The 25,016-nt window shown below is 39.1% G+C and overlaps 1 protein-coding gene and 1 long non-coding RNA gene across 2 annotated transcripts; both read left to right on the top strand.

Moving 5' to 3' along the window:
* The first annotated feature begins 1,366 nt into the window (after window positions 1-1,366).
* NIPSNAP2 (nipsnap homolog 2) lies at window positions 1,367-24,993 on the top strand. Its single transcript, XM_038375679.2, has 10 exons — window positions 1,367-1,528; window positions 7,503-7,642; window positions 7,727-7,772; window positions 13,075-13,169; window positions 15,518-15,588; window positions 16,896-17,036; window positions 18,287-18,318; window positions 21,351-21,445; window positions 22,737-22,820; window positions 23,639-24,993. The coding sequence occupies exons 1-10, from the start codon at window positions 1,431-1,433 to the stop codon at window positions 23,701-23,703; spliced, it is 867 nt and encodes a 288-aa protein (XP_038231607.1). The 5' UTR covers window positions 1,367-1,430; the 3' UTR covers window positions 23,704-24,993.
* On the top strand, window positions 21,942-22,339 carry LOC122456987. Its single transcript, XR_006276223.1, has 2 exons — window positions 21,942-21,995; window positions 22,109-22,339. It is a non-coding gene; the product is annotated as an uncharacterized LOC122456987 (long non-coding RNA).
* Window positions 24,994-25,016: the final 23 nt, after the last annotated feature.

Genomic DNA, 25,016 nt, shown 5'->3' with positions numbered 1-25,016 from the left:
TCTTTATTAATGTATTTTGCAGGACCTTGAGCCAGAGCTTCTGTAATTTACCCACTGTGCTCATTAAAAGTGATTTGTTTTCTTGTTTTCAAGATTGAGGCACATTCACACAGTAGTTCAGAGGAGTTTTGCGCTGCTGCTGGTTGGGCTGAGGATAGTAGTAGAATGGTTTCCAGGGCTGTCACACAGACCTCTTTCAGTACCCCTACATTTGCTTTAACCCTGTTAGTACTGCCTTGCTTGTCTGGTACATATGGGAAAATACATCTTGCCTCTGTAGTGTGCACTTGGCATTGTGGTATACGGATGCCGTATCTCCAGTGTGAAGGTATTTTCCAGTTTTGGTTCTTTCCTCCAGCAAAAAAATGAAATTGTAACTATGAGTGACAGGGTGAAACATATTGTTGTGATAACTGAAAAAGACTAAGTTTTTCCCATTATTTCAGTGTATTACTGTTAATATCTGCTCATGCAGGGCTCCAACAGGAGGGCGACAGGAAAAAGAGCATTCTAATCTCTAATAACTTGTTGGAGTGGTAAGAAGCTACAGCTAACCCAGAACACAAAATCCTTCTGCATCTATCACACATTTCATGAAAGGAGCAACAGTGTAAAGATCAGCCAGCTATTAGACCCTTAGCTCTTCAGAGCTAGGGCTTCTGCACATGGTTGGGTTTTTTTGTCTTGCAGAGTGAAAACCCCAGTGGCAAGGGTTGGAAGTAATACCTTAGGCCCCTAAGCCTGCTAACACTTATGCATCCTCTGGACTGCGCACAGTAGTAAAGTTAAGCATGTGCAAAATAGTATCCTTATTTTACAGAGGAGGAAACTGGCACGGAAAGGTGAAAGGGCTTGTTGCCAAGGCTAGAAGCCAGTGGCAGAGCTGGCTCCAGCCCCCTTGTCGCCTTACAGAGATAATAAATGTTTCTTGGCTGAAGTGCTGAGGAGATGCAGAATTATTCTCCTGCGAGAGAGAGACTGTGTTAGGCTCTAAGGTGCCCCAAGGACTCCTGTTCTTTTAACAGTAGAGGAGGAGAAGCACTGCCATGCCCCCCAAGGCACTTACACGTGGGGGGTGAAAATTGGCTTTAACAGATTTGCATGGGGGGGCAAATCCCCTCCATCCCCTTCTACTGATGCTGCAGGTGCCTAGCTTGATGGGATGTGTTCGGGAGACGTAGGGCCAGGGATACCAAGCCCAGCAGCCGAGGGGTTGAAGAGTAGGGGCGGAGCGGGGGGGGGGGTGCAGACATGGGGGGGGGCCTGTCCCACTTGACCCCTTCCCCAGCGCGCCACGCCCCCCCCCCTTCACCTGCTCTGGGGCCTTGCTCACCCCCCCCCCCGCTGTCCCCCTAGTGGCCGCCAGCGGGTACAGCAGGTCCGAGTTCTGCCGGGTCCGGGCGAGCTGGGGAGGAGGAGGCCAGAGCAAGATGGCGACCCGAGTGCTGCTGCGGCGGAGCCTGGGGGGAGCCGGCGGCCTGGCCGGGGCAGGGCCTCGCCTCCCGGCCCGCGGCAGCCTGGCCCTCAGGTGAGCGCGGCGCTCCTCCAGGGGGGCCTGCAGCGCGGCGCGGGGAGGCCCGGGTCCCCCTCGCCGACTGTAAATGGAGCCCCCCTGGCCCGGGGGGCGGGAGAGGGGTAGCCCCGCGTCGTAGTCCCTAGGCCGGGGTCTCCCCGCTCCGCCTAGGGGCAGCCCGCGCCGGGCACCCACCCCCGCGCCTCCGCAGGCGTGTGCACCCCCCCCCCCCTCCCAGTGCGGGGCCCGCCCCACAGATGCACCGTCCGCCTCATATCCGCCCCCACGATCTGGATTTGGGATCGGGCTCACCCAACCCCCCCCCCCCCCCGGGTTTGAACCTCTCTTCCCGCCCGCACACACAGGGGGCCCCCCACCTGAGACTGGGAACCTACTACACAATCCCCCTACACAGGCACCCCCAGAGGGAAACCCACAAGACAGTGTCTAAATATCTGACGCCCCAACAGGCACCTGTTGGAATGGCTTTGAAGAGTCTGGTTTATTTGTATACTGAGCTGTAGCTCGCGAAAGCTTATGCTCTAATAAATGTGTTAGTCTCTAAGGTGCCACAAGTCCTGCTTTTCCCTTAACTTTGGTATTTGTTTAGGACAAATTGGTTCATATTTCAAATTTTTCTCTTTCAGGGGGATGATGTCAGGGCAAATATTTAGGATTTGTACTCCACTTGAATATAGGTTTTCGGCTAAAAGAAAACTTGACGGATAGAAATATTTCCCTGTGTGCTTTTAATCTAACATAAGCAACTTTTCAAATAAACGTTTTCCAGCGGCCTACTGTAGCACTGAGAACAGAGAGGTGAAATTGATTAGAAACTGATTAGTCTTTTACTATTTTTCAATTGAAGGGTAATGCCAAAAGTAAAACAGTGAAAAATAAACTTACATTTTCAAAATTCTAACTTTCCCTTTGTTATAAGTTACCAATGATGCTTCTAAAATAAGGAAAGTTGTTTTGTTACATTGTTTTAACCTGATGGTGTCCATTTGAAATCTTGGGTGTCAATGATTTTTTCTAAAAAAAAAAAAAAAAAAAAAGAATAGGAGTATTTGATTTTTTTTTTCTGTGTTTTTTTTCAAGCCAGTATGGACACAACATTGCGCACTGCATGATTGCTTACCTACCAGGTGCAGTTGTAGACCTTGATCTTGCAAACACTTAGGCATATGCTTTACTCTAGGTACCTAGCTCGACCCAGTGACTTCAGAGGGACTATTCATATGCTTAAAGTTCAGAACATCCATAACTGCTTGCAGGATTGGGACTACAGCTAGCAAAATCAAGCAATGCCTTAGTAAAAGGACTGATAATGATTCCACGATAGGTTGCCTGTAATGCCGTGAGAAATATGGCTCCCAGAAAACCAAAAATGTTATGCTGTGTTGTAAACACTGTATACCTACCCTTTATCCATGATGTAAACACATTCTTATTGGCATTAGAGAGATGATGTCAAGTAACATTTTCTTAAACCTCTTTTATAATCTGGTGGGACATATCAGGAAACATTCCCAGACAGTAAGGTCATATTGGAAAAAGGTATATATGTTTAACAATTAGAGTAATTAACTGTTGGAACAATTTACAATGGGTCATGGTGGATTCTCTATCACTGACAATTTTTAGATCAAAATTGGATCTTTTTCTAAAAGATCTGCTCTAGGAATTATTTTGGGGAAGTTCTATGGCCTGCATTATGCAGGAGGTCAGACTAGATGATCACAATGTCCTTTCTGGCCTCTGAATCTGTTAGATTGTGGAATGATCTTCCAGTGGGGAATGCCATGGCTTTGGATATTTAAAACTGAACTATACAAAGCACTAATGTTCTACTGCAGGGAACATTTCTGAACTAGTAAAGAGATTAGACTAGATGATGACCTCCTTGGGTCTTTTCTGTCTTTTTCAGAGCTCAGAATAGCAGTCAGGATATCCTTTAAAGAAAATCTATTTCTCTATAGCTAGAATATTTTTGGTGGAAAGAAGTTCATCTAGGACCAACGCATATACTGGCTTTGTAGTAGTAAGACAAGGGAGACAGTTTTGCTGACAATCAGTGATACTGTGCACAAAATCTATGCTGATTTTAAGATTGACAAAAATGGATACTTTCCTATATTTCTAATTAAACGGTGAGAATTGTTAAGGAAATAAGTCTTAATTCAAACTACTGAGAAGTAAAACTTTAGAGAGTTTAAGGGGATGCTGTCAACTTATAATTCATATTGTAAGCATATTTATTATAAATTTGATTATTATTTCAAAGTATTCTAAAAATCCAAGTTCTTTTTCCATTTATATCCTGTTATCTTTTGCATTCCACTACCACTCAACAATTAATATCAACAAAGTCAGTTTCTTTCTTGTTTATAATCAGTTTCTCTTTGAAGTTCTTAGCACTGTGATCTTTGAATTGACAACACTGGAGGAAGATGCTTTTGTTTAAAAACAACTGTTTATATTGGAAGATGTTTAAAACAAATTAATGGAAATATACCTGTTGGAGCTGAGCTTTTTAAAAATGATTTCCCTCCCAAAATTCTAAATGTTGCTCATGATTAGTTGATAGTGTTTTTCTTTAAAAATATTAAGCACTGTAGTGTCCTTATAAAATACACCTAGGAATTGAGGACTTCTTCTCTATACTACCAGGATTACATCTAAGAAGTAGTAACTTTCAAAGCAGAGAGATAATCATATTACTTTATAATCTTCAAATACTGTACCTACCCAGTAATATGTCATGCAAAGCTGATTTCTGATGGTTGTAGGTTTATTGTATTTGTTTAATTTCATTATTGTCCCTGACAGACTCTTGAGAAGGTGACTGTTCAGCAATAATTATTAAGCTGGGCCATGGTTTTAATTTACTAACTTTTATTTTTCAGTTGATTAGTCCTCTGCTGTGAAAATTCATTGTGTACTGTACTTATTACTGTCATTCAAGTCTAGCCCCAGAAGCTGTAGCCCTGGTTGCATCAGACATTCATTTGAAAAAACATGCATTATTTGCTATTCAGTTACAATATGCTAAAGTTCAGATACAGTCCCGGAGCAGGAGAAAAAAGGAAATAATGTAACTTATCATGAGATTGGTCTTTAAACTGAAATGTTCTGTATAATTATGTGCCTTATAGTATCTCTGTGGGGAGAATTAAAACAGTTTTTTTCTAATAGAACTATTGTGTTCACAATAAATTTTGCCTTACACTTTCGTAAGGATCTGTAGTTTGTGGGCTAAGTGCTCTTATGCAGCATTATCTATTTTTCTGACTCTCATGTTAATCAATGTGATTACTTTGCTAACTCACCCAGCTTAAATCCATGGGCACATGACGTGTCTAGTATTTTTTGTCTTATCTGAAGGTGAACACACTTATTTCAGAACAAGACTTTGTTCCTTCCAATTTTTGTAACTCTAATAGGGAATGTCATTCACATTTAAAATATATACATGTCTCTGTTTTAAAAAGGAAGGATGGATTTGCAGTTTAAGCCCAAGACTGGCCGCCAAGAAAGTTGGGTTCAGTTTCCAGTTTTTCTGTAGTCAGTCTTGGTGAAACACAGGTTACATTTCTCAATAATGGCCACTAGTTTGGGACCTACCTGTTTTTGGATGCCCAATTTGATATACCTCAGGCAGAATTTACCAGCTGAGCACCAGTGACTTTTATGTTAATAAATGGGAGCTGCAGGTGTTCAGGATAATTAAATATCAGACTCTAGCTGTCTGAACTTGGGACACAGAATAAGTGTCCATTTTCAGAAATGTTAAGTGTAACCTTTCTTTGTTACCTTATAAGTAAAATGTTGCTAATGCTATTTAGCAGGTGTATAGTAACACTTTTTATTAATCAATGTTTATAAAGCTCTTTGCAGTTGCATGGTAATTTTTATCCAAGAATTGCAGAGTTATTAATGTCACCATTTCATTGAGAAATTAAGAGAAAACTACCTCCTGATTTTATGTGGCAAATAACAAAGGCATAAGTGTCTCCTATTAGCTGAGGAATTGGTTATCCAATAGTATCCCCATAACTCTTCATGTTCTTGCTGCTGATAGTGGTAATGTTAGTGCACAAATGAGGAAGTAAATATGATTACTTCGGACTTTTCTTAGCTGTCACATGTCTTCTGCTTCCTTCAGCATGTTGCTTGGATAAGCAATATAAGATACCACATCACTTTATGCCTCATTATTATTATTGGGGTTAAAAAATTGGTATTGGAGGGTTTTATGTGTTTTTAAAGTGAACTGCAAAGTGTTATTTTTCCAAAAACAGTTTTTTTCCAACATTTTTATTTCTGGAACATTTTCACAGTCTATTGAGGACCTTAAAGACAATATCACAGTTGAAGGTTGTAATCTGTCCTGATCTGGATCTCCCGGCCAATAAAATCCTCCAGAATAATTCGGTGTAATTAAATAATTTAAAATCTTTCCACAATTCTCCAGGAAATGGGGAGAAGCTGCAAGCAAATGCTCCTAACGGGTCAGGAGGAAGGAAAATATTGTAAGATCAAAGCCACCATTGTACATTATAAAGATGAAGCAGTAAAAAAACAGAATCTTTTCTGTTTGCTGTTCACTTGAATGAAAGATTATTCGTATTGGTGTAGATAAAGCTAGTGAACATCATTTGGTGGCTCTGGTTTCTGTCTACCACTGAAAAAGGGGAAAAAATAGTCCTAATATATTCTTTCTTTAAGAAGAACCATGTTGTCTCTTGTGATTTTATTGTGTACTGTATTGTTGTAAGAAGGTAGAAAGTAGCAGTTTTGCAGAGGTACTTGCAGAAACTAAATTGTTAAACTAGCTAGGCTTTCAGACACTCTATCAAAGTCAACTCAGTTTTTAAGTGGGAAAAATTGTAAATATTGAACAAAGAAATTGAATTTGAATCCTGAATATTATAATGGCTACTGTTCAAAAATTAAAATCTATGCAGATTCCTTGACTTCTGTCACTCTAATCTGTTCCGAAAGTAGAGTATGCTGTAACCTGTATTATTTCTTTTCTATGATGTTTTCTTGAACTGTGTTTCAGTAAACACGGGAACACGTGGCATTTACTGTGCCATTCACAGTAAACAAAGCAATGTTTGCACACTGTCTTTTCTCGTGCACTTGCACGAGGGTGTTCATTTTTGACCGCAAGTTTCTGGGAGGACGTAGCTATCTTGCTTGAGCAAAGAGAGTTTAAAAGAAAAAATATGTAGTGGCTTCCATTCTCTGCTCTTACAGAGCTCTAATCAATGCAGGGACAGGGCAGGGCAGGGAAGCAAAAGTGGCTTTATGCATCACAATGTTTTGGGGTTGGCTTAAAACCTGATATACATTAGGGAATGTCTTTACTGGCAGCGCTTTAATGTGGTTGTGTGGTCGTGGCACCAGCGCTAGGAGAGAGCTCTCCCAACACTGTTTTAAAAAAAAAAAAAAAAAAAAAAACCACCCCCACAAGGGGATAGCTCCTAGCACTGGTGCATTGTCTACACTGCCACTTTACAGTGCTGAGACTTTCAGCGCTCAGGAGTGTGTTTTTTCACCCCCCTGAGCGAGAAAATTGCAGTGCTGTAAAGTGGCAGTGTACACAATGCCATATAGCAGCATCAAAACTACTTACCATATGCTTGACTGCAATGGCTCCTGGGTCTGTTGCATCAGCTGGGACTAGCTGGAATGTAGAAGCATTCCATCCATGCCCTTCCTCAGCACAAGGGGTACAAGTGGGGTATTGTAGCTGCACCAGTTCTGTGCCATCCCAGGAAGTCTTTTCAATCGGTGTATACTTTGCTGGGTAAACATTGTACCTTTACACTGTTGGAGAGTGAGGTAATGGGAAGTCTTAGCATCATTCCTTTGTGTACGTTACCATATTATGTGAAACTTGATCTTGATCGACTTTCCTCCTGTCTGTGCATTTTTAATAAACATTCAGTGACAATGTAATGTATTCATTGATGTGTAGGGGGCTAGCATCATCAACTAACAGAGCAGGTGAAGACAGCTGGTTAAAATCACTCTTTGTTCGCAAAGTGGATCCAAGGAAAGATGCTCACTCCAATCTACTAGCCAAAAAAGAGACCAGCAGTCTGTATAAAATACAGTGTGAGTGATATTTTTATATTTAACATTTCCTTTTATTCTCTTATTTTTGCTACTACATTTATCCTTGAATTTTGTTTTTTTCAGTTCACAATGTAAAGCCAGAATACCTAGATTCCTACAACAAACTTTGGTAAGTTCATATATTATACTTTGTTTATGTTTTGTTTGTTTATTATACTATGTTTTCAACATATGAATCTGAGCAATGGGATTCTGTAAATTGGCTGATGTGTGATTTTTTTGGGGGGGGGGGAGAAGAGAATTATTGTGAATAAACCATTTATTCTTGGAGACAGTTGGCACAGATGCTTCTTTCCAGTTCCCCTAGTACCACTCCTTTTTGGGCTGTTCCTTCACTGAACGGCACCAGATGCTGTTTTTAGGATGCATATGAGAGGGACAAAGGTGTACATTTCTTCCCTCCCCTAGGTGTCTTAAGGCTACTGCAGCCTTTTTAGGCAGATGCTGCTGTTCCAGTTTGCCCTTCCTTCAGCTACAATGTAGGAATCTACCTGGTGGGAGTTCTGTCTGCAAACTGGAAGAAAAGAGAGATGGTCCCTTGGGAGGGGCCACTAAATATCAAATATAAAACGGAAGTAAAGTTTTGAGGGAGGGGATAGAACCCCAAGTTTTGACATTCACTCACCCTGATGTTTCTCTGAAAAGTGACATTTTTGAGACCCATATATTAAGAGGTATTGTGAATCCTTGTGCGGACTTGATCTGCAGTGAATTTTACCCATTGGGCTGTTGTATAGGATTTCCATTTTCTTTTTGCTGTTTAAAAATAAGTATCGATATTTATGTTTTTTGAATGTACTATACTAATTTAAAGATCAGTTACAGAAATTCTGATTTGACTGTATAGTTGCTGTATTAGAGCCATAACCATTATACTTTGAAAGAGCTGAACACTCACCTTGGGAAACATGAGCCTCCTGTGTTTCAAAATGGCCGTTCTTTCTCATTGACACTGATCATTTAAGAGAGGGTATCAATTAAATAGAACACTGTTTTAGGATAGCGATATCCTAGTGCAACCAATATTGTTTTATGTGTGGTTTATTGGCTAGAACGGTAGTCTGGAGGTCACATCTCCTGAATTCTGTTCTCAAGAGAGTTAATGATGCTCCATGTAACCATGAGTAGGTTACCTGACCTCTGTGTGCCTCCATTTACTCATCTCTAAAATGGGAATAATACATACTTCCTTACAGGGTTTCTTTTAGGCTTCATAAATTAATTTTTGTAAAGTGCTTTGGTTTGCTTTGGATAAAATCACTATTATATATCTAATACAGTATGAATGATCCTTTTGTTAAAACACCCAAAGTAGAGAGAATGTACTGGGGGGAAAACTATTTTCTTCATTTAAATTAAACAAAGGTTGTTCTTTGCTACACAAGTGGGGAGATATCTTTAAAAATAGTTTCCAGGGTAATCTTTTTTTCTCTCATGACTGAAAGAAGAAAAGCATACCTGGAGAGGAGCAAATCACTTTCAACCAGCTCAGTATAAATGTATATAATTATATGGGGTAGGGAAGTGGAGAAATGGCACTGCTTCATCAGATAAATAAATGTTAAGTCAAAGCAGAGATATTTATTTTCAAGGAAAGGTACAGGGAGAGTGATTGCAATCTACTGAAAGCTATGGTATTTGATCTGATCTTTCCAAACCAAGTCAGCCTACGTATTCAAGTAGGAAGGAGAGAATTGGGTCCATCTTAAGAATGGAGGGATGAAAACCTGAAGCTTCCCTCTGTATCCCCAAAAATTAATCTTGAGCAGTCTGATTCCTCGTTACATACTGCCAACTCAGGGTGATAAGGATGAGCCATCATGAATCTTGGCATCCTGACCCTGGAGGCTTCACCAACAGAGTGGAATTGGTAGCAGATCCTAAGATGGAAGGCAATTTGGGTGAAAGTGATTGTGAAATAATAGATGTCATGATTCTAAAGGAAAGGAAAGATGGGAGCAACAGAATAAGGACAAAGGACTTCAAAAACGCAGATTTTGACAAACTTAGAGAAATGGTATGTAAGGTTCAGTGGGAAGAAAATCTAAGGGTAAGAGGAGTTCAGGAAAGCTGGGAGTTTCTCAAGGAGCCAATATTAAAGGCACAACTGCAAACTATCCTGATGCAAAGGGAAGATAGGAAGAGGTCAGTGTGGTTTCATCAGGAGCTCTTTAATGACCTGAAAATCAAAAAGGAATCCTACAAAAAGTGGAAACATGGATGAGTTGATAAGGAGGAGTACAAAAGAACATTGCAAGCACCTAGGTACGTAATCAGAAAAGCTAAGGCACAAAATGAGTTACACCTAGCAAGGGACATAAAAAGCAAGAAGAAGAGGTTCTATACGTACATTAGGAGTGAGAGAAAAATGAACCAAAATGTAAGTTCACTACTTAGTGGGAAGGAGAGTTAAGAGTGGATGACGTCAAAGAAAGCTGAGGTGTTTAATGCCTGTTTTACTTCAGTCTTCGCTAATAAGGTTAATAGTGACCAGATACTTAACACAATATTAACAACCAGGGGTAAGGTGCACAAGCCTACATTATGAAAGAACAGGTTAAAGAATATGTAGACAAGTTAGGTGGATTCAAGTCACTAGGGTCTGATGAAATTCACCCTGAGGTACTTAAGGAACTAACCTGAAGTAATCTCAGAACCATTAGCGATTATCTTTGAGAACTCCTGGAGGATGAGTGAGGTCTCAGAGGATTGGAGAAGAGCAAACAGAGTACCTATCTTTAGAAAGAGGAACTAAGAGGACTTGGGCAATTATAGACCAATCAGCCTAACCTCAATACGTGGAAAGATACTGGAACAAATTATTAAACAATCAGTTTGTAAGCACCTACAGGATAACAGGGTTATAAGGATTAGCCAGCATGACTTTTTGAAGAACAAATCATGCCAAACCAACCTAATTTCCTTCCTTGACAGGGTTACTAGCCTCGTGGATGGGGGAAGACGTAGATGTGACGTATCTTGATTTTAGTAAGACTTTTGACAGACTTCCACACGACATTCCCATAAACAAACTAGGGAAATGCAGTCTGGGTGAAATTACTATAAGGTGGGTGTACAACAGTTTGAAAGTCCATACTCAAAGAGTAGTTATCAGTGGTTTGATGTCAAGATGGGAGGGATCCTGCAGGTGTCAGTCTTGGGTCTGGTACTAGTCCATATTTTCATTAATAACTTGGATAATGGGATGGAGAGTATGCTTATAAAATTGTGGATGACTCCAAGTTGGGAGGGGTTGCAAGCACTCTGGATGACAGGATTAGAATTCAAAATGACCGTGACAAATTGGAAAATTGGTCTGAAATCAATAAGGTGAAATTCAAGGAAGACAAAAGCAAAGTACTTCACTTAGGAAGGAAAAATCAAATGCACAACTACAAAATGGCAAATAACTAGCTAGGTGGTAGTGCTGCTAAAAGGAGCTGGGGCTTTAGTAGGTCACAAATTGAATACGAGTCAACAATGTGATACAGGCTAATATTCTGGGGTGTATTAACAGGAGAGGTGTATGTAAGACACGGGAGGTAATTGTCCCTCTCTATTCAGCTCTGGTGAAGCCTCAGCTGGAGTACGATGTCCAATTCTGGGTGCCACACTTTCGGAAAGATGTGAACAAATTGGGAAGAATCCAGGGGAAAGGTACAAAAATGATAAAAGGTTTAGAAAACTTGACCTGTGGGGAAAGGTTAAAAAAACTGGGCATCTTCAGACTTGAGAAGAGAAGACTGCGGTGGGACTTGCTTAACAGTCTTGAAATACGTTCAGGGGTGTTATAAAGAGGACTGTGATCCATTGTTCTCCATGTCTGCTCAAGGTAGGACAAGAAGCAAGGGGCTTAATCTGCAGCAAGAAAGAGTTAGGGTAGATATTAGGGAAAACTTTCTAACTATAAGGGTAGGTAAGCTCTGGAATAGGCTTCCAAGGGAAGTTGTGACGGTTTTAAAAGCAGGTTGGACAAACATCTGTCAGGAATGGTCTAGTCTAGTTTACTTGGTCCTGCCTCAACACAGGAGCCTGGACTTGATGACATCTTCCAGCCCTACTCTGTGAATTAATAGAAAAATAGTAGACCCAAGACAGAAATAACACTAATTCATGAACCTTCAGAGATAGGGGGCTCCATTCTGAAGCTCTGAAAGCCAATTTGACTTCTGATAATAAAAGGCAAAAAGGTGGTGCTCGTACATATGAATTAGATGAGATTCTTCCTAATCTAGAGCAAAATCTAGCTTTTAGTTTTATTGTAGTAAATATAATAATTTACCTTTCTGTTGCATCTGCTATCCTAGGATCTTATTATGCTTCACAAACATAAATTGTTAAAAACTCCTAGCTCCTCTGTGAGATCAGTGTATAGTATTATACTTGTTATGCAGATGGAGAAATTGAGGCACAAATGGTAATGAGATTTGCTCAAGGTCACATGGAAGGTCAGTGGCAGAGCTAAGACTAAAACCCAGGTTTTCTAACCCTGAATGCTGTTCCTTACACATTCTTCTTCCTTATTTATTATGGTACATAGAATCCGTGGCTGCTAGCCAGAATGCTAAATGTCTGACGGTTATTCAGCAATAAAAAGTAATAAAGAAAAAATTCAGCTTGTCTGAAACAAGCTTATTCATCAAAGTACAGTACAGTGAAATCTGTTTTAAACAACCATGCAAGAAACCAGTGGTTGCTCAAGACCAGGTTGCATGTAGGAGATAGATTTTGGGCAGCTTTCGCTGTGTACGTTGTGCTTTAATGGATAAATTAGTTTCAGACTGGGTCTGCTTTCTAATCTGTTCAGTAATGCTACAGTGAGCAACCATCACTTGACTTTACTCATGTCCATCAGACCAAGTGATTGATTATCTTCATCTGTGTGGCATAATAGAAATGTCATTGTTATAGAACTTCAGTGCCGGAGACAAATTATTGTTTTCCATCTCTGTGTCTTGCCATTGCTGCTAACAAAAGAAAACTTTTTAAGTTGTTCCTGAACCAAGTCATGCAAGTGTGTTGCACACCCTCAGACTGGGACATCTTGCTAATATATCAGGTAACCTGCCAGGTAACATTACATGTTTTATGGGTTCACATCAAAAGACGTGATGGTCATGCTGTGTATTAGACACACAGATTAATACACACAGTGTATTAGACACACATACAGATGGTTATGCTTAAGTTTACATGGAGAGAGTTGTAGTGATCAGTTTTTCCTGCGTACAGCAGGTTTTTGTATTTCTGCTTTCTCTTCTGAAAAATGAAGTTTGTGAATGTTCATACTATAATGAACATGTGGTGGCATAGTTATGAGTTAATGGTGGCATAATATGATTTGTTATGCATATCAAATGTAGCCTCCCTGAAGGAAATGCAACGTAGTGTCTGTATTCCTTGTTTTTAAGTCAAGAGGTGCTGCCAAAGATTCATGAAGAAAAACACTACCCATGTGCACTGGTGGGGACTTGGAACACGTGGTACGGAGAGCAAGATCAGGCTGGTAGGAGATAGAAGTACAACAGAATGTAAAACCGTACAAGTGAAATGTGTGCTTGGCAGGTTTCTTTTTAAATCATCACTGTTGTTCATAAACCTTTAGCAGTGTACTTGAGGATGTGTGCGCTGTTGATTACATAAAATAATTGGTTAATGATTGTTAACTTTAAAATTGCTTGGTTTTTATCACATTGAATTTGATACTGAAGTGTTGACTCATAAAGTGTGCTTGTTTAGGCAGCACTAATCTAATACTCTCTTTCAAACATATTTGTATACTTACGTTAATACACTTTTATCTCTTCTCAATGAGAGGATGACAGTACACAGTAAGCCCCTTCCTCTTGTTCCTGAATTTTTTGCACCTGCATACAATTTGTCCCTGCATTATTTTGCAGGCATAGGATCACACTTCTGAAAATTTAGGCTTAAAAGCCATAGTTAAAGGTGTAGTGAGATAGAATTTAGCTGGTATTAGCCAGTTTAAAAGTTTAACTTTGACTTTCCGTGTCCTATTATAATTGTTCACATGGCACTGTTATACAACGTTGAAGTTATCACAAAATGTAACTGAACTCTTGTCTCATGGCCAGTTGTGTCCTGTACTGATACTCTAGATATTTCTTCCTTAAACGGATGGTATCCTGTAATTCAGGATCAAAATGTAACCTCCCTTCAAATTGTTGAAAATATGCTATATAACTACAAAGTGTTGTATCTGTGTTATAATCTGGTCTGGGGAGAGGTCTAAAGGATGTTAAATGCCTTTTAAAACAGTCCCTGGTCTCTGAGAAGTTAAAGGGATATAGCAGCAGCCCTCATTTTGTGGAAACCACATAATCAGCATGCTGTGCTCTCTTTAGTTCTACAGCAGACACACACAGTTGCCAAAGCTATCCTAATATCAATGCTGCTGCTTCAACTACAAGAGCATATGCTAATGTGTATGTTAATGTCAGCTGTATTTGCTGAATATTATATAATTATAATATTAGCATTGGCTAAAAGTGAGAGGATATCTGTAGACAGAGATTTGTCAGCTTGTAAGAGACTATTTTTAAAAATGAAGAGAATGTTGAGGTATGGAGAGGAATAAACCTAAAATATTGCTTGACAGAATCTCCTTTGCTAATTCAGAAGCATACTGACAGAGAATGTCCCTGCAATCATTTCATAGATTCATAGATACTAAGGTCAGAAGGGACCACTCTGATCATCTAGTCCGACCTCCTGCACAGCGCAGGCCACAGAATGTCACCCACCACTCCTATGAAAAACCTCACCCATGTCTGAGACCTCACCCATTTCCAAAGCCTGCCTAAACATTTTATGGCAACCGTCCTAGCAACATAACAGAGGATTAAAGGGTTCCAGTGTATTCGATACCTGTCTCCAGTTTGTTGCTAGTACTGGGTACTGGATGTTAAGTACCAAAAGCAACTAGCCTGGCACACTAAGGCCACAATGCACTGGATCCAAGTTTGGATCTTTGCAGAAGCAGCACACATCTTCTGGCAAGTGGAGTACCTTAGGTTGGTGTCTAGTCCACTCTTCTGGTAGATGCATGAAGCAGCATTAACTAGTTCAGAGGAAGGCATTCCCATCCTATCTCCATTGGAGGAAAGGTAGCTTTTGTGGGTCTTTGAGGGAAGATAGAAGAAAAGAGGGTGGGAATGGGAGTCTCAGTATTTTACTATTGCTGTTGTAAAAACTGGTAAAGAAGTCTTGTTACACAGAGCTCTTAAAGGGCATTGTCAAATTTAGGTCAAAATAGGCACCCATCTTGAAATTATTATTTGATGAGGAAATTCCTCTTGATTCTAAATATTTTAGAGGGTTTGGGTCCTGCTTGGCGCACTTTTTAAGGTTGCCTCTTATCACTGAGCAATTAAAAAATTAACAATGGCATCTATTTTATTTATCTGTCCCACAAAAAAGTTTTGTGCTCCTTCTGTTTGAGTAGTTAATTGAAATACAAGTGCCACCGCTGTCCTACTACCAGTTGAAGCTCTGCACCAAATCATTTTTGGCATAAGACACTGTTTTAAGTTGAAGCTCAACTTTAATTATAGTCACATGGAAGCATCCCATCTAAGTAGTATACAGCAAAAGAGCCCTTCAGAAATCTTTGTACATTCTTGCCTTTAGGGGTAAATCATCTATTGCTAGAATAGCAAGGAAAGCCCCTTGTCAAAAAGCAAATGTCTCGACTGTATAGCACTGAGAATGCATTTTGAACATGCTAGTCAGCTTTTACTTTTGTATCATTCGGTAGCGTTAATGGCCTTGTTTACATTATGGTATTTCATGTCTTTTGTCATAAGCCTCTAAAATGGTATATTTCTATTTCAGTACATCTCTGGCGGTATGAGGGAGGCTATCCAGCTCTTACTGAGGTCATGAATAAGCTCCGACAAAATAAAGTAAGTCAGAATGAAGACTACATTTTAAACTTTGGCTAGAAATAATAAATGTTTTACTGAGAAATATTTTTCCCAGTGTAACTAGAGAACATAGTCTAGCAGTCAGAGCAAAAGACTAGAAGTTTGGATTCCTACAGTCTATTTCCAGCTCTGTCAGACTAACTGTGCGACCATGGACAAGGCACTTTGTCTTTCTGTGCCTCATTGTACCTGTCTGTAAAATGGGGATCTCACACACCTCTCGAGTGCTGAGGTTGAATGTGTTAATGTTTATATAAGGTTTTGAGTTCCTAAGCTGTAAAATGTTGTAGAAGTGCAAAGTGGTGTTAGTCATTTATATTCCGCTATTATGAATTGGCTGTGATTCTCAACTTTTTTGTCAGAGCCCCTTCTTGGGATGATTTGCCAGCAGGGCATGTCCCCACCACCATATCCCCTCACATAATGCTTCTCCTTTACTTTGTTCTCATCTTGTCTTTTTATTTTCCCTCCTGTCTTATTCTCATTATGCTCTTTTACATGATTTTTGCAGATACTCTTCCTCTCCCCTCTCCTCCCCATTTTCCCACTTATTTGAAGGTCACATGCTGGGGGTTGGAGGTATTTGTTGGTGCCAGGCTATACTTACTACAATGGGAGCAGAAAAGTGATGCTTGAGCTAGCATGCTGCTGTGTGAGCCTTCAGCACTGTACATGTGAGCTGCTGCCACAGCCAGTGACCTTAGGTGCTATGTAGAAGCATGGAAGAATGTCCACTAGCTTTTAATGAGCTACCTGCTTCTTTTCATGCAAATGCATCAGCATGTTTGCTGTATATGGGGATGATGTCGATCTGGAGTCCTACGTCTTTTCTCACCCACCCTAATTCTCTCCTCTGCCCCACACAGCCACTTTAACTAATCTGGCACCTGCTCAGGTTGAAAAACAATGAATTATATTCTTCAGGATACTGTCAGTAGCCATTCAGAACACACACAATCTAATTGTCAGTTAAAACATTATTATCATGCAGCCACTCCGTACAGCCTGGGTAGAAAATCGCTCCTCTGGATTTTACTTACTTAGCTTGGCATTATTAAAACAGCTTACACCAAACTGCCCAGTACAAAAATTGTTAATATAGACTGTGATGTGTAAACACACTGATTGATACTTTCAAAGCTGCCTAAGGAATTTGGATACTATTACATTCAATGGGAACTGGGTGTACAGATCCCCAAGGTGTTTTTGAAAATCTCAACCACTATAGAAGTGTAGAATTTGTTAATGTAACATATTAAAGTTTGATGATGACTGTTATTTTTAAGGAATTCACAGAGTTTCGCAAAGAAAGAGGTAACATGCTTCTGTCTCGCAAGAACCAGCTTCTGTTGGAGTTTAGTTTCTGGAATGAACCTGTTCCCAGGGAGGGTCCTAATATTTATGAACTGAGATCTTATCAACTTAGAGTAAGTGTCAAATATTTTGTGTTTTGTGAATGATTACAGATTTAAAATATTCAACACATATGTACACGTGTAAAATAAAACACAGACCTTCTTAAAAATAAACTAAGGGTATAGTCTTGTTCCTATTGAAGTCAATGGCAAAAGTGTTATTGGCTTCAATGTGTGCAGAATCCAGCTATAAACGCTGGATCCTAGAAGGTGCTAGCCATTTCCTGAGAAGTGCTGAGCACCCTTGCCTCTCATTGACTTCAAAGGAAATGCACACACACTCAGGCAAGAGACTGAAAGAAAATATATAATAGCTGTACAGTGTAACTGCAAATGAATATACAGTCATAACTTTAAGCACTTAAAGGAATCAATGTATTTGATAAATGATAGTATTTTTCAAATGGAAATGCTGTGAGAATGGAAGCCTCTCTAATATTGATGACTGAATTCTCAATGTTGTGTTCTTCTAACATGTACGTGCAAGATGAAAGTAGCTCAAAAAAGCATCGCTAACATTTGTGGCAATGTCAATATCCTTGTTTAAAACCATTTAGTTCCCTTTGTCATTAGTGTGTCATAAGCACTACAATATACAAGTAATTGATGATGATAATAATAGATTTCAATAGCTCTTGGCTCATGCCATTGTATTTTTCATTTTTTCCTCATTTTTATTTAAAAAAAAACCACCCTTCAGATTAGTGAAAATTAAACAGTGCTCAGTTTGGCAGAAAAGACATTCAAAAATACATTTTTGTTGGAAGCACTATTGAAAACCTGTAATAATGCCAGCAGGCAGGAGTGAGGACTTGAGCAGCTGGCATGATCTGTCAAGCCTGAAAAATTCTATTCTAAAAATATTTGAAAAGTCAAATCTCAGTTTCTTACCTTTTACATTTAAGGACCCTGCAGAGGCAGCATTCACAGCCTCTCAGGGGAAAGAAGTGCCTTCTGTCACTCAAGGGACTCCTTCAGTTGGTTAATGTGGCATGTTAACAGACTCAAAATGGGAGCCCTATAAATCTTAACTTGCTCAGAAGACTGATGGCCATAAGGTGGTGCTTAGATCAAGCAACAGGCATATATCACTGTCAGTTTGTGAAATATGGAAGGAAGCCCCTCTTCCCCTCCCCTTTATATTTTTGCTTCATATAACTCCACATTTGTCAGATCCATTTTCAAAAATATGCCACAGAACTGTCCCAACACTAGTTTTCTTTAAAATACAAGACCTGAAATTTATTTCTTTCTTCTTTCAGCCTGGAACAATGATTGAATGGGGTAACTACTGGTAAGTGTATTTCACCATATTGTGTAGTGTAATTTAAGTATATTAATTACATTTCATAGTTTAAAACCATGTAGGTGGAGGTGGTAGAATAATCCCCAAACCCTTCCAGATACACAGATCTAATGAGCTGCTTCTGGTCCTACACAGCTCTGCTAAATTAGTTCTTTTATTTTGTCCTTCTGGGAAGGAAAGGGAGTGGCTCCATGAACAATGCTGGGACTTCTCTTGTTTGTGTCATTTTAAAAGCTGCCATTCTTTTGAGAAGTAATAATACTTAACACTTCTATCACATTTTTCATCTTTAATATATAAATGCTTTATCTTCACAACAACTGTGTGAGGAAGGGAAGTATTATAATAATTTTACGACTCCGAGGCACAGATTGGGGAAGGAATTTTCCCAATGCCACATAGCAAGCGAATGTCAGAGCCAAGATTAAACTAGATTATTTTGCTTGCTGTCCTATCTTCAGTCTACTTTCCCAATCAGTCTCTTCAGGGACAGTACCAATGTTACTGACTTGGTGCCTGATCCTACTGCATTGAAGTTAATGGGAATTTTGCTGTTGACTTCGGTAAGAGCGGGCTCAGACTCTTGGCAAGAGTAGACTTCGGTAGAAGAGACACCATCACCTTTCTAATACACCTGGGCGCTACTGGCATTGGGTTTCTTTCACAGCTACAAAATGAACTACCGTCCTCTACCACTAAGAATCTCGCCTATTCTCACTTGTACATCTCTACCAGCTAAACTCTTTTGCCACTCTGCGCATGTTGTCCATAGTAGTGTGATCAAAACAAATAAAGACCTTTATACAAAGAGACTGTATGTGTCCCAGTTTTTGATACGTCTCTGTTTCTTGAGAACTTCTTTCAGAACACCTGTAATTTCCCAATTTTTTACTTAGTCTATCAAAATGTTCCGATTTCTCATTACAAAATACCTTATAGCAGTATATGTCCCTGCTTTGTCCTTCCCATAGTGAGTGTGTGTTACACACCGACAGTTGTTCAAAACCAAAGCTAGTTATAACTTGTCATGTGCCAGAATTGTAGTATAAGGCCAATGATCCAGCCTAATTAGTGCAAAACCTCTGTTCTGACCCCTCAAGAAATGGGTGGTGGGGAGAGGGAGAAGGTGATTGTCTCCTGTTGGTTCCCTTTTCTCTAAAATTGCCAGACCCACATGGAAGAAGGGAAAACAGGTATGGAGGAACACAGGGGGAAGAGGCAGAGCCTTTCTTTGGTTTTCCTGTTGCTCCAGAGGAACTCATCTAGCTCAGGTGGAACAAATCAAAGAAAGGTGCCAAAAGGTGGAGGACTTGCATATTTGGTGATCAGAAAAAAGTTGTGCAAAAACATGCTTGTTTTTAATTTGAAAATATGGTCACCTAACTCCTAACCCATGGCCAGTTTCCCCAAAGTTAGCATCCAATCGGTTTGACTAGTACACCAATACAAGATATTGGCAGTGGTTAGGTGGTGGTGGTTTTAATTTATAAGGAGAATTTTTTCCTTTCCCAAATATTAAGGAGTCCTAAGATTCTAATAAAGTATGTGTGTTTGCTGCTTCTGGAAGTCATGCATTGGAAGGATTGTCAATAGAATTGGCATACTTCTTTTCTCCCCTCTGTGAGAGCCCTCTGTAGATTCCATTAATTGGAATTAAATGTAGTCTCAGATCTTTCATTTTGCTTTGTAACCTAGAGCCAACTTCTGTGGGTAGAGGATGCCCAGACTGAGGAGCGCATGCTAGAGTCTTCCACGAGCCAGGCTTCCTATTGGACAGGGGCAGCAAGGAAGCACTGGAAAGTGCTTGGCTTCAAGCAGGTTTTGGATACTGAATCACTTGCTAGTTTTGTTAGGGACAAACCTTCCCCTTCTCACTTGGTGTTTTCTGTTCCCTATGCTTGGGTGTACCCAACTAAGGCCAGATGTCCCGTCTGCCTACTGAGCAATGCAGTACTGTATTGCAGAATTCATGGCAATGCATTGTTTTCTCTAGAAAGTACCTGCCCTTTGAAACTCAGAGGGTTAACTACTTAACACTATGTTGATCATTCTGGCTTCCCCAGCATCAAAGTTAGAGATACTATTTTTATCATACCAAACCTTAGATTTTTATCTTTTTTAAAATAAAACTCATTTTCAAATCCTACTGAGTATCACATTTCTATTTGAGATATAGGTAAAAGTGTTTGTCTCCTTTTCAGTATATACGCCTGATTTTTTATCTTGTTTACTACCAGTATAAGTTCCCTTACATTTACATTAGTTAAATCCACGCAATCTAATGAATTATGGTTGCATGATTGGAGTATTTACAGTTGTTTTGAATAAGAATGAAGACTGGGTTTTCAAACAGCATAATGTGCATCAAGATAATTTGTTTAATTTTAATAATTGTCAGTAAATTGGTTCATACTATATTGGGGCGGTACACATTCAGATACATTTGTAGGTTGCAACAGATTCACTTCAGAAAAGTTGCAAATCTAGTTGAGTAAAAGTTTAAAAATAGGATTGGGGCATCATGTGATGCCACTGCCTAGAAAGATGTATGTGTACAAGGCGCTTTGCATTCCAGTAACTTAAAATCCATGTGCGTAAGTGTGAAAGACACTACATAACAACTAGCCATATCTTCCTGATATGACTACGCTCAAAATTAGTATAAAGTTGGCAGGTATGAGGATTCACTTTCAGAAGAATCTTTTGATACAACTCTTAGAAATTTCTTGCCATTTTAAACCATAACAGTGATTATCATACTGGCTCCAAACTAAAGTTGAAGACTAGAAATGACAGCATGCAATCTAATAAAGGTGTGTGTCTCCAAGTTAATGGGCTTAACAAGTTCTATTTTAATTGCTTGTTGCTGGGAGTAGGATTGTATTTTTGTTTTTTACATCTGGAGTGTGCTGCAAAATGCTTAACATTTGAGATGGTGTAATTCTAATTCTGCTTCCTTCCAATCACCACTTGTTCCTGTGCCCATCTACTGTTCTAGAGGTTCCATTTATCTCTTGTAGGGCTCGTGCTATTCGTTTCCGACAGGACAATAATGAAGCAGTTGGAGGATTTTTCTCACAAATCGGACAGTTATATATGGTTCATCATCTTTGGGGTAGGCTTCTTTGTTTTCTGCTATAACTGCTCCTCTATCACTATACTGAATAGGTCCTTAAAACAGGACCTATTCCGTTCGGGGAAACCAGATATATGGAATAGAGAGAGAACCATGTGAATTGCATTTTGATATCAACAAGGGTTTTTTACATTTATTTTCCAGTTTTAGTTGCCAAAGTTAAAAGCACAAAATAGACATTTCCTTGTCTTTTTGTAACTTCTATCAGAAGTTCAGTAAAGCATCACAAACCTTCTTATCAGAGTCTTACTGTTTGCTTCAAGTAAAGTGGACGTAATGAGTTCAATCCTGCCGTTTCTTCCCTCAGGCCAAATTCACACTGAAATTAGTAATCAAAGATTTAATTTCTAAGGGTCAATCATACCTTCCTATAGGAAGGAATATCAAGTGTCTGTTCATGTTACCACTGTCTGCCTCCACTCAATCAGAGAGAGTTGAACATATTATTTATTTGCAGTGGCACCCCACTGTGTGTGCTATGGTGGTTTCCGGACGTTAGGAGGATAGGCCTTTTCAGAAAAGCTCACAAGTCTAACAGCTTTCAGAAGTAGCAGCCGTGTTAGTCTGTATTTGCAAAAAGAAAAGGAGTGCCCGTGGCACCTTAGAGACTAACAAATTTATTAGAGCATAAGCTTTCATAAGTCTAACAACTGTATTGAGGAAATGTATGCTGCAGCCTTCGGGCCTCAAGGATATCCATAGGAAATTGGATTCCAACACCATGAATCCTAGAGCACCCATGCAGAGATCCAGCCCCTGTGTGCTGCATTATCTAATCTATTCTAATGCAGCTATAATTATGGTTATCAAGGCCCCCTCAGTGCCCTTTCTGCCTCTGCATCCCTTGCCACAATTACATCGTACTTCCATTTGAAAGGGGATAGTCAGCATGGGGGTGGAGCTTAATGTTCCGATGACCTACAGCGACTTCTACCAGCCTTCCTAGCAATACTTAAGGCTGGTTGCCAGGGTTAAATGTCAGGCAGAGCAGTTGTCAGGGAGCACCAGCCATGTGATAGTCACATGGAATGGCTTCCATATATGCTGTAGACCTACTTTTTTGCTCTCTCTGCCTTCCCCCTTTCCTCTGGTCTTGGAGCTTTTCCTTTGTTTTAAGGGGAGCATCTGAAACTAACTTTTTTTTTTTTCTTTTTCTTCCAAATGACTGCAGCTTCTTAACCACAGAATTAAATATTTCAAAACGCGATAGCTATGGACAGCAGGACATTGACTTAGTACTAAATTTTGTGTGTGTACTTTTTTACTCTAGCTTACAAAGACCTCCAGTCCAGAGAAGATACAAGAAATTCTGCATGGAATAAACATGGCTGGGATGAACTTGTATATTATACAGGTAAGAGCTGAACTAAATTGGAATGGGCCATGTAGTAAACTTTTTTTTAATGGACAGAGATGCCACCATGATTGTTTCAGTAAGTTACACTGTCATAAATATTTTATTTTGCTGATATATTTGTCAGTTACAAAATCAGTTTAAATAATCTGTTTGCTGACATTTACAAAAACTGAAAATTGATGGACAGTAGTTGCTTTATAAATATTTGTATTAAAACAGGTTTGTACTAAAGAACATCTACTAAGGGAATAGTTCTGTTCAAAGATTTTATTTTCTGTGCACAAAAATTTGTACAGTAAATAGTGAAATATATCTTTTAAAGAATCCATTGTATTTTCTTTGGAACAAGCTATAATGTGAAATATTGAGGCCATGTGAAATAAATTCCTCTAAAGAGGGAAAGTAGACTTTGGATCCAGGATCCAGAAGACCTTTGATAGCAGAAACAGTTTTCATAATAAATCTGGCATGTAAGCTATGCTAAATATTTCAAATGTTGTTCCGTAAGATTACAATGGAAATATTACAGTACAATTACAAGCTAATCTTAAATCTTGCTGAAAAGCAACAAGTGTTTTTTGTCTTCAAAACCCTTAGTGCAGATTTAAAAACTATTAAATAATTTTGGTGTTTTTGCTTCCTCTCAAAACTACTATTCTTCGGTGACAGGGGAAAACGGTGGTTGGTGATTAGTAAAGATTTGATATGCACTAACTAGTAGAGTAGTTTGATGACAGCGATACTCCAAGTTGAGTATGCAGAATTACCAATGGGATCTTTATTAGTAAATGAGAGCCTATCTTTCCTTTTTTCAGTGCCACTTATTCAGGAAATGGAGTCCAGAATCATGATACCATTGAAGATCTCTCCACTTCAGTAAAGTTATTGACTTACCTGTGCCTACATAGATTGAAGTGACAAGTATTTCTTAAATTAATTTGATGGTATACATCATATATCATGGTCAAAGAAACATAAAAGTACATATTGAGATTGTCAAAGAAACCTCTTTTCTTCAGAATCGAAAGACTTTATGCGTTTAGAAATGTACCAGGGAAAGAATAGTAAGGTTGTAGTTTAAGAACTCAAAGACATACCCCAGTTCATCTGTGACACTGGCCCCTCAGCTGAGCCTGGCATACAGATACATGGTGTGTCTTGGGGTTGTATTGATGCCACGCTTTAGTAGCATCAAAGGGAGAGTTGCACAGCTGTCATTTAAAATCTTGAACTAATGCTGTGTTTAAATCCTGGGGAAGTTGTTACAGTTCAGGGGACTTTTGTATAATGGAAAATGTATATTCATTTTGTAGTAATTACCAATTGAAAAATCCATGTCGGTTGGTTCCCATAAATAGGAGAGATTTAAACAAAGCTTTGTATCTGAGAAATTCATACCATTATATCAATTTTATTGGGAATTGAACCAGTAAATAATTCTAAATTTACAAAGTACCTGAGAATATTTAAATTATAACATGCATTGAATTACTGAACTACTCTCGCTTATAAACAAAGTGCAAGTATTAGTGGAAAATGAATTACAAATCAGGTGATAGCTGATGAATGTACAGACACTAGTGGATTCCATTTTGATAAGGCTCTGGAGTAGAAACAAACATCTATCTAGGTGTCTATAGCTGGAGCTAACTTTATGAAATTATTTAATCAACGCTTTGGGCTGTATGATCTACTGTACTAGAATCGACGTTTGCAAGGAACACAGATGTGAAATTTTACAGGCACTCACGTTTTGTTAATCGTGTATTTCTGAAAATAATTCTGAAGGCTAGAAAAAGAGGTTTTGTTTAATAAGCAATCATGACTTCAGATAGATGCTTGATCAGGTGTTTCACTATCTGTACAGTCGGTGCATCTGAAACAATTTGTGGTGATGGCGCATGTTGAGTCAATATGATTAGCATAAAGCAATGTGTCATTATGTCCAGTTCTGGTTTGATTTCACTTTTAGAATAGAGCATATCGACTTTTTTAGTATCTATCATGACGTGGCCATCCTACAAGTGAAAACAATGTCTATTCAGATTAGTTAAAGAATCACTGTAATATATTGTATGTACAAATCACATACTGAATATCCAGTTTGTACATTTCAGTGAGTTTTCTGCAATAACATATCGGTCAATAAAATCCTTTTAATTTTCACATATTACTGGCACCATATGTCTCCAT

This window comes from Dermochelys coriacea, chromosome 17 (genome assembly GCF_009764565.3).
Source record: "Dermochelys coriacea isolate rDerCor1 chromosome 17, rDerCor1.pri.v4, whole genome shotgun sequence".
NCBI classification, from domain to species: Eukaryota; Metazoa; Chordata; order Testudines; family Dermochelyidae; genus Dermochelys; species Dermochelys coriacea.
The sequence above is the reverse complement of the archived record's forward strand: the minus strand, read 5'-3'. Positions and strand labels throughout refer to the sequence as shown.

Bases quoted from the DNA above. Each gene is read 5' to 3' on its own strand.
- NIPSNAP2 (XM_038375679.2), top strand. From the start codon at position 1,431: ATGGCGACCCGAGTGCTGCTGCGGCGGAGCCTGGGGGGAGCCGGCGGC. The intron at 7,773-13,074 runs GTAAGTTCATAT...CTTGTTTTTAAG, and splicing joins GATTCCTACAACAAACTTTG to TCAAGAGGTGCTGCCAAAGA. The intron at 21,446-22,736 runs GTAGGCTTCTTT...TTTTTACTCTAG, and splicing joins TATGGTTCATCATCTTTGGG to CTTACAAAGACCTCCAGTCC.